The 9791-nt window shown below is 34.9% G+C and overlaps 2 protein-coding genes across 3 annotated transcripts; one reads left to right on the top strand and one right to left on the bottom strand.

Annotated features, from left to right (window-relative positions):
• Positions 1-834: 834 nt before the first annotated feature.
• On the bottom strand, positions 835-5577 carry LOC146939298 (protein EDS1-like). The gene is made up of 4 exons (XM_085753037.1): positions 5356-5577; positions 3840-4036; positions 2226-3032; positions 835-1733 (listed from the first exon to the last, which is right to left on the bottom strand). The coding sequence occupies exons 1-4, from the start codon at positions 5504-5506 to the stop codon at positions 1020-1022; spliced, it is 1869 nt and encodes a 622-aa protein (XP_085609163.1). The 5' UTR covers positions 5507-5577; the 3' UTR covers positions 835-1019.
• A 524-nt stretch (positions 5578-6101) lies between these two features.
• LOC146939297 (uncharacterized) lies at positions 6102-9000 on the top strand. 2 transcript variants are annotated; one of them, XM_085753036.1, is made up of 5 exons: positions 6102-6416; positions 6978-7341; positions 7427-7474; positions 7679-7759; positions 8660-9000. In XM_085753036.1, the coding sequence occupies exons 2-5, from the start codon at positions 7138-7140 to the stop codon at positions 8678-8680; spliced, it is 354 nt and encodes a 117-aa protein (XP_085609162.1). In that variant the 5' UTR covers positions 6102-6416; positions 6978-7137; the 3' UTR covers positions 8681-9000. The 2 variants fall into 2 exon arrangements, with proteins under 2 accessions (XP_085609162.1, XP_085609160.1); XM_085753034.1 differs by having other exon boundaries at positions 8633-9000.
• The last annotated feature ends 791 nt before the right edge of the window (positions 9001-9791 follow it).

The following is a 9791-nucleotide window of genomic DNA, read 5'->3' as shown; positions in this document are numbered from 1 at the left end:
ACATTCCACATTTCATATATAAATAGAGGCCTTGGCGTGTGAAGAAAATCATCTGAGGCTCAAAGAAAATACAAAGCTTCAGTATCGAAACAAAAGTGAAAATACAAAGCTTCTGTGTATGTAGAAGTGTGTGAGAGGAACGATAGAGTGTTGAGTAAATCCTTTGAGTGTGGGAAAAATACACTGGGTGGGTATCATCTCTATAACTTCTAGGTGTTGTAAAATAACAACATTAGAATAGGAGTAGGCCTCACGGGAAACACTATATTGTATCTCTTGTATGTGTAAGAGAGTGGAGAGAATATTGTAATATTCTTTAATATAGTGGAATATTTTTTCGGAGTTTTTCCTTTGGTTTTTCCCTCGTTATTAGAGGGTTTCCCACGTTAAATATTGGTGTTCATTTTTATTTCTACCGCTGCGCTATAAGATCTAATCTCTTTTTGGATTTTGGAATTTTAATTTACACTTGTGTTAAGCTCATCGAGCCCAACAAATCCCTGTCAGAGTTGCTAGGAATGACAACATTTACTGGTTCATAAATATTGACAGGCTCATATAAATGTGGGGCGGGAGAATTTGTTTAGTCTAATGAGGAAGAGGAAGATTATGGGGATGATGGTTCAGATAAGGAGGTGGCCTTTTGTGGGGCTGTGTGTGTGGATTTAGGTTTAGGTGAGGTTGTTTGTTGAGATGGGGGTTGAGAGGGTATTACACTATCTATATTAGATTTAGGAATCATACCTTGTTGTGTCTAAATAAACTCTAGCTTCTGATTCATTAGCCTCTGAATCTCGATCTTCTGAATATAGTAAAAACAATATTTGAGCAAAATGAATAGAAATTATAGTAGTATATTTATGTCTACCACACAATTTATTCATCGACCAAAATATAGAAAAGAAAATCATCCTTGTTACAAAACCAAACAAAGTGCAAGAGACAACTGCATTAGAGATAACACTTCAATCCATGTACTATAGTAATATAGTTTACGACAGAGGAAGTAAGCATCTATGTCACACTTCAACGAGATCTTTAATGCATGATTCTTCCCTATGCTGTATTGGTAGTGTTTTCCACCACTTAACAAAAGTAGAACCCTCCAAAAACACATCCTTACCAACTTTACTATTCTTACTCCAATCACTTATCTGTTCCTCTAACTTTAAAACCCTATCCTTAACATCTTCGAAGGACTTTTCATTATCATGACAAAGATCCTCTACCTCAGCCCAAAAGCATGATTCCGAATAACCTCCTTCTCCTCTCTTATCAGCATGTTCCAACCATCTTTGTGTATACCTGTATCTTTTTGGCCTTCCACCTTTAGCCATATAAACACGTCCATCACGGTTCCTTGAATGTCTATAGTAATTTGCAATATCCAAAGGCTCAACTAGTCTTCTAAACTTTGTTCCTATCTCAACCCATTCTTTCTTCCCTTCAAATTCTTCTGGAAGTTCATACTTTAATAGCTTTTCGATTATCTCATCCCATACTCCTGCAAGTTCTAGCCTGCTCACATTTGCTTTGAAATCATCGGTTTCTAGTTGATCCTTGAATGCATCGTAGTAACCTTTTTTCTGATGTCCCCTCATTTCTCTGTAACTGCTGAGTGCATTCATCCTATCGTCCACAGAGCGTATCTTTTGGTCCATAGTTTTCTCGTTGTTCCTTTTCCGTTCCTCTAATGCTGCTGCTGCTTGAATGCAGAGTCTTGCTCTCGTTCTCTAAAATTATTCACAATGAATTCATTATCACTTACTATCATATATCATATATACTCTAATATTTCAGTAACATCTTTCACTAATTAATCCATTTTCTCTTCCTTTAAAAAAAAAGAGTAATATCTTTCAACGAATCAATTTTTATGTTCAGTGTTGAAGACATAAATATTTAGCTAAAGCTCTATTTAGAATGGTAGATTTATTTAATTTGCTTCTAGGTTTAGGTCCAACTAATACATAAAAGTATTAACACATAACATCATAGTATAAGAACACATTATTCTATGTTTGTTTTCTCATGCAATATGTGCTTCAAGTGTGAATTAAAAGTCACACAAAAATTAAATGTTTAAGGTTTTTTAGGTGAATATTGTTTAAAAAAACGTTTTGAGTGAATATGCGGTGTCCAAGTCAATCAATGTGATTATTCTCGAAAATGTTGAAAGTTTCAAAACACAAAAGCCATAGATAAGGATAAAAATGTTTACTTACCAGGCCAAGGTCATTTAAAGCTGTGTTAATGGCTGCAGTATCACCTCCTGAAGTAGTATGCTCAGACAATGGAATATTTTCTAGTTGGTCTAAGTACCCAACATTCAGCTTCAAGATTTTTCCTAGTTCAGTGCCATAACTTAAATGTTGGTGCAGACTTTTATCGGAAACTTCATCAATTTCTGCTTCAGAGCTTAATTGAGCAGAGAAAAACATGACCTGCAGAATTGCATCAGGGTTTTTCACGACAATTTGCTTTACTTCATTTCCACTTGTAGTGCAGAAGATGTAAGTTCCAAAGGGTCTATAAGGACTAAAAGGAACAAAATTTTCAAGAGTTTCAAGTGTTTCCGCCGTTGTTCCCATTAGCCTACAAGCAGCATGCCTTGTGACAGTTGCAGCATTTGACATCACTTCAAAGTAGAAATCTGAAGTTCCAGTGGCTTTTCCGAGATGAGTCGATTTGCTCGTTAAAGATTTGTCTTTAGGATCTATTAACTGTGAAACTGCTTCAAATCGTTGGTCAAAAGAGGAGAGTGGAGCAAGGAGGATTCTTGGAACTATGTCATATCTCATCACAAAATGGAAGAAGTGGTTAGACCAATTTTCTCTCCTTGTAGCATGAGAAAATATGTGATCTCCTATTAAAGGAGAACCAAAAGTAACACATTGGGGATGGATACCGCCATGAGATTTTGGAGTTAGGTAGGTTTCCATGGCCCAAAGGGTTGCCAGAATTGCCACTGGTCCACCAGATGAGTGCCCTGCAAACACTATTTGCTTCTGCTTATTCATTGCCCTCTCCACCTACATGTTCATTAAAATATATGTTTTCCTCAAATAAAGAATGTAACATTTATTACCTTTCTAACAAATCCATATGATCTTTGACAGTGAGCAGATTCATAATCAAACGAGTGTCACTATACATAGTTCAAGCTCGACTATTTTAGGCTTAAAAAAGTCTATGTTTGATTTATTTGCAATTTTGGTCCTCCATTTTATCAAATTCACAAATTATAGTCACCCCATTTTAAAATTGAACTTTTTGTTCTCTCAATTATTACCTTTGTTGCAATTTTGATCCCAGCCTTGACTTTTGGCCTTAAAAAAAATAGTGATTGTTGGCTTAAAAACACCTTTTTTTTTACAGCTAAAAATGAGAGTTGGGACTAAAATTACAACAAATGTAATAATTGAGGATAAAAAAAGCTCGATTTTAAAATAAGACCATTTTTCTTGAATTTGATAAAATAGGAGGACCAAAACTGTAATCAAACCAATATTTTTACTTTCTACAATTATCGAAAAGGTACTACAAAGAGGAAATCTCACATGGTCACAAATATTTGAGCATATCATTTAGGAAGACACGTAAAACTATGTATCAATTAAACTAATTGTTTTGGTTCATTTTTAGCATTAGTAGATAGGATAGTTAGGTATGAATGCTTTGTCAAAAAAAAAAAAAAAAAGATATGGATGCTATAAAAGGAAAGAAAACTAAAATATGAAGTTTGCATAACTAGATTTTTTTTTTTTTTGACAAATGCATAACTAGATCATATATATATGGTTAAGATAGAGAGGTACGTATTTTCATATATATAATACCTGATCTTTGAATGATGATGACTTTGCCAAAATCTCTTGGAATCTTTGGAGAAAAAATTGATTAACCAAACCAGGTTCATTGTTACCAATGCTTTTAAGTGAAGGAAATAGATTAAGATCTATTTTGGTTTCACCAAAGGTTGTTTTGGAATACCAATCTTGGAAAACACCTGATGCTGGAAAGCTGATGATAACTTCTGGAGGCAGGGGCGGATGCATGTAGGAGCATTGTGGGACTATAGCTCCACATGCTTTTCCCCCTTTTTTTTTTTTTTTTTATATACACCCTCCGGTCACTATTATAAGCAAATGTTTACACTTTAGGTTCATTCAACAATTAATGATATATATGGTCTTTGTTGTAGGTCACATACATCATTCAATGAATAAATCTAAAATGCAAACATTTGTTTATAACAGTGACCGGAGGGTATATTAAACAAAAGACAGCTGTGTGTCTCACTCTCACTCTCTTTCATTTTCTATTCCAATTTCCTTCCTGTAGGCTGTACCGTAACTAAACAAACACGCCCCTTTCTCTCTCAGCTCTCCATCTCTTTCAATCTCAGCTCTCCATCTCTCTTAATTTCAAATTTCTCCTACTTCTCAACTCTCACTTCTCACTCTAAGGTAAGCAATTTCCCCCTCATTCTTCAATTGATTGTTTTAGGTTTTTAAAATTGGGGTTTTAAAATTGTTAGGGTTTCCTTAGTGACATCAATCATTTACTAAGAATGTTTTATATTGATTTTGAGTAGGTATTCGACTAATTAATTGTTACAGATTCATGTTATTACCTTTCGAAATGAATTCGTGTTGTATGCAATGTTAATTTCTAATTAATAAGTGGTATCGCAAGAACACTGTTGTTGGCATCCTTCAAGCAGAACATAGGCTGGCGCCTCTGTTTCGTATCCAAAAATTCATTTTCAATCAATTATATAATCATTTCATCATAAAGAGGTGTATCATATAATGATAAGGTTGTCAATTTGAAATTACATTAAAATATAGCTTCTCCCGTACACATTTTGCATACTTATATTTGAATGAACATAAGGTAGAAAACTATACTAAGAATTGTTTATGATTACTAGTGATATTCTTGTTACTTGTAACAATGATTGTGTGTTTTACTTTTATAGGATGAAGAAATTTTTTCCCGTGCTTTCTAGAGACAAAGCTAGTTCTTCGGCTAGTCAAGAACCATCAAATATAGCAGTACCTTCTGTTGTGTTTTGCTGTTGGGAGTGTCCTTTCTCTTTTGGCCTCTTGTATTATACTTCGGCATCATAGGTAGAGGGTTTGGGATTTTGGCGTGCCGCCTATATACGGTGCGCTTTTTGTTGTTTTTTCCTGTTTTCCCGCGAGTTGGTGGTGTGTCTTACACCTAACTTGTCGATGAATAAAATTTTTCGTTTCAACAAAAAATAATGTTAATTCTTATTTTTATTATAGTTTGCATTATTGTTTGTTTGAAATTTTAGCTCCACGTATACTTGAAGTCTGGATCCGCCCCTGTCTGGAGGGTTGCTTCTGTTGTTCTTTTCTATAAGGTAGTGTCTATCTGGTGTCTTGTGAGCCTTCAAGGACGCAGCACGTGACCTCTCAATTCGTTCTGCACTCAGTCCCATGATCTCACTTGCACCTCTTGATGATGAAGCCATGTGTCTCAGCTTCTCTCCTTGCTTCTCAGTACTCAGTTCCTTGTTTTTCTTTCGTAAAATGTGGTTGATGTTGAGGTGCTTATCAAACTGAACACTTAGATGCTTTATTTATAATACTGTTGAGATTATTTTTTTTGAAGACTTTGAGTAGCTTGACTTAAAAATGCTTTATTTATAATACTGTTGAGATTATTTTTTATGAAGACTTTGAGTAGCTTGACTTAAAAGTTGAACATGGTTGGCCAGTTGGCCTGTATCAATGAATGCAGACCGTACAATAATACTACTTTGTGTTATCACCTAAAAAAAAACTATTTTGTGATGAAAATGGTAGTAATAATAAATATAAAAAAAATAAAAATGATGAAAGTGTCTGCAGTGCTATTGGTAGGGATGCGAAAGCGGGCCTAAATCACACTAACAACAATTAAAATATGAGTGGTGATAGGCATACCACCATAGGTGGCATCCACCCCTACACACCCACACAAAATTTTGACATTTGGCAACTGGACCCTACACAAATACACTCAGCTTTCTTTCTCTCTTTTTCTTTCTTCCTTCACCCTCTCTTCTCACACAAATACATTTTAGCTCTTCCTTCACCTTCTACCTCTTCCTTCATTCTCATAAGGCATCTGATTGAACTGAGGGAAAGTGGAAAACACACACAAACAAAACCAAATCGCGTTTCTTTTCTTCTCTACTCTCAGAAACAAAGCAACGATTAACTTCTCTTCTCACAAACAAATCACAACCTCTTAACAAACAAATTGCAAGCTTATGTTCTCCTCTTCTCACAACAAACAAACAAACATCTCCTTCTTCCACTCTCAGCAGCATCATTTTCTCTCTTCCACTCCTTCAAATCTAGTGTATCTCTCGGTTCTCACTCTAAGTCTAAGCCAAGGTAAGTGAAATAGTCAATTGATTCTCTACTTTTTCATTCATTATACAATTGCTTTTTTAGGGTTTTAGAATTGTGAATTGAGAATTGAGTTTTTTTTAGGGTTTGAATTGGAGATTTTCTGTTGTTCTGCAATGATAGATTTGAGACTATGATAGATTTGATTTAATATATGTTTTGGTTCAAAGTAAATAATTGAGAATTGGTATGCTTTCGGTTTGGGCAAGGACTGCTAAGGTACTGCAGGTTGGTTTTTTGGGACAGTTTTTTGGTATTGATTGGCGGCCTGTGAGTTTTTGGCTGTTAGGCGCGGCTGTGACAAATTTTGTGGGATACTGTTGTGATTTTTTGTTGTTTTAACCTCCCCTGTATCTTTGTAATTGGCTTAAGTGTTTTGAATTTTGCTGGCAGTAGGGAGGCTTTGCGCCTATTCTTTTGTTCCTTATGGTTGTGCTTTCTTTGTAGCTTCTCTTGTGCTAGGCCTTATTGAATATGCTGTTTCAAAAATTGATTATTGTTACTACTTGTTTATGATAATTGATTATTGTACAATGATGTTTATAGGATGAAGAAATTCTTTCCTGTGTTGTCCAGAGACAAAGCTAGTTCTTCGACTAGTCAAGCATCGAACACGGATATTGCTCCCAACTCGACCAATGAGGGTATTATTTTTAGTATAATTTGTATTATAGCTTCTTTAAAAAATTTGCCACACTAATATGAAATGTCTAGATCCGCCCCTGATTCTCGTCCCCACCTTTCTCTCTTCTTCACCCTTTTTCTCCTTTCCCCCTCACTGAACACCACCACCGGCCACACCCAAAGCTCACCACCACCGCCGGTCCACTTCTTTTCCGGCCACCACTCACGGGAATCATTTCGAAGTTCTTGGATGTGCAGAAAATGGAACAACTCCGAGAGATATCAGGTTTATTGATTTTCAACAATATACATCTTGAAATCCTAAACATCTTATTAGTTGCTCAATTCTTTGTTTTGTATTTGTTTTGCAGGAATTAGATCCAACATTTTCAGGAACACGTGAGTATAGATTATTGGCGGTAGGTTACTAATGTTGAATTTCATTATCAATTTGTTTTGGACCAAGAGAATTGGATCAAAATGTGTAGATTTTTTAGTTGTTGCTTGCAATATCATAATCTTGTATTTAATTCTGGTATTTATTTGAACATTAGGATTATTTTGTTCACATTTTACATGTATGTTTTGCATATGAACTGACATTTTCTTTTTTGGGTGGATAGGATGTTGCTGCCGCAGTTGATGAAGAAGATGTTGGAAAGTTTACTGATGTTGTCAAGGACTTCGATAGCATGACCCCTCTGGTAAGCTTCTAAAAATGTAAATTTAGAATCAACATTTCGTATATAGTTTATATCTAACAGAAAAGTTCTCAAGTGTAGTTTTTGTCCACTTTTTCTTGACAAGTTTATGTCCACATTTTATTGTAACAGAATAGACATAACCTTGAGTAAACATTTGTATGTTCTGTTACTTGGTCAATATGCTTTAGTCGTTTGATTTCAAGTAGTCTTGTTTGGAGTGTTAAAATAATGGCCAATAAAAAGTCGCCAAAATTAGCAAGGTTTGACCCATGTTAGCACAGTTATGCTTAAAAGAGCATTTGTTGTCTTCTGTCCTATTAAACCTTTCAACTTCATGGTCAAAAGAGAAGGCTCTAATGTGAGAGTTCACTTTAGAGGAGCCAGATTTGAAGTTCTGGTGTTATTCTCATATCTCAGCTGGTGTTTTTAGTTGGATCGGTTGTAGGTCTATTGTAGGCAGTCTTTGTAGTCGTAAGATCTTGATTTCATGCCATGAACTCGTGACTTTCTAGTTACACTACAGCAACCCCAACTATTGGACCATGGGGCTCCTCTGTTTGCTCTTCAATAGGTGAAAGAAAATCAAGGAAACATACAATTTGTTTCTTCTATTGGTGTTATAATTTTTGTGTAACTTACAAATGTTGTATGACTAGATAGTCCTGGGTTCAAGCAGTCAAATCAGTTTCTTGCAATGTAAATGCTTGGTAAGATTGCCTACAATAAACTCACAATGGACCAACCCTTCCATGGACTTAAATATGGCAGTAGCTTCAATGGACCAGTTTTCCCTTTTTTCTTTTATTATCAGTATTACATTGTGCTTTGAATTTGGATGATAAACAATTTTGTTATCCTTTTGGTGTTTTTAAGAGTGTTCTTGGTATCCACATGATGAAGATCATCAAATGTATCAGATGATGAAGATCACCAAGCATCAACCGTGTTCACTCGAATAAAATACAAGTCAAGAAATCGTGTCAAGAGCGGGGTTCTTGGAACACCGTGGGTGAAGAGTGATACGAGGAAGAATAAAAATAGTGTAGTGGCGTAATCAAAATTTAATGTAAATTTTTTTATGCTCTTTTAAGCTTGTAATGTACTATTCCTTCTTTTACTAACTTTCTTGAACAATACTATAGTATGGTACTCACTAAGCTTGTAATGTACTATTCCTTCTAATCGCACTATGTATGGTTTTATGGTTCTTAAGATAGATATTGACAGAGTATGAATATGAATATGTTTTGTGTGACCACATATTTTAAGGTGTGTGACCACTATTTTTTCAGAAATTAGAACTTGTCCGTCTTTAGGTGTGATAAACTCGCAGATTGTAAAATAAGTTATTTATTGTTGGAATTGCTTTTAGTGCAGTGATCAAATTTAGATTGTGTGTTTGATTCGCCTAAAACAAGATTATTTATACCTGGTAAATATAAACTAGCCAAATATATGGTATGTGTGACCACATTTTTTAATATGTGTGACCACTATTTTTTCAGAAATTAGAATTTGTCCGTCTTTAGGCGTGATAAACTTGCCGATTGTAAAATAAGTTATTTATTGTTGGAATTGCTTTTAGTGCAGTGATCAAATTAGATAATGTGTTCGATTCGCCTAAAACGATATTATTTACACCTGGGAAAGAAAAACTAGCCAAATATATGGTCTGTATGACCACATTTTTACAAATACGTGACCACTATTTTTTCATAAATTAGAACTTGTCCGTCCTTAGGCGTGATAAACTTGCCGATTGTAAAACATGTTATTTATGGTTGGAAATGCTTTTAGTGCAGTGATCTAATGAGATCATGCGTTCGATTCGCCTAAAACGAAATTATTTACATCTGGGAAATATAAACTAGCCAAATATATGGTATGTATGACCACATTTTTACACATGCGTGACCACTATTTTTTCATAAATTAGAACTTGTCCGTCCTTAGGCGTGATAAACTTGCCGATTGTAAAACATGTTATTTATGGTTGGAAATGCTTTTAGTGCAGTGATCAAATGAGATCATG

This window comes from Medicago sativa, chromosome 3, assembly GCF_051527215.1.
Source record: "Medicago sativa cultivar Bolivia chromosome 3, Bolivia_mono, whole genome shotgun sequence".
In the NCBI taxonomy this organism is placed as follows: domain Eukaryota; kingdom Viridiplantae; phylum Streptophyta; class Magnoliopsida; order Fabales; family Fabaceae; genus Medicago; species Medicago sativa.
Note: the sequence above shows the minus strand (reverse complement) of the source record. Positions and strands in the feature narration are given on the sequence as shown.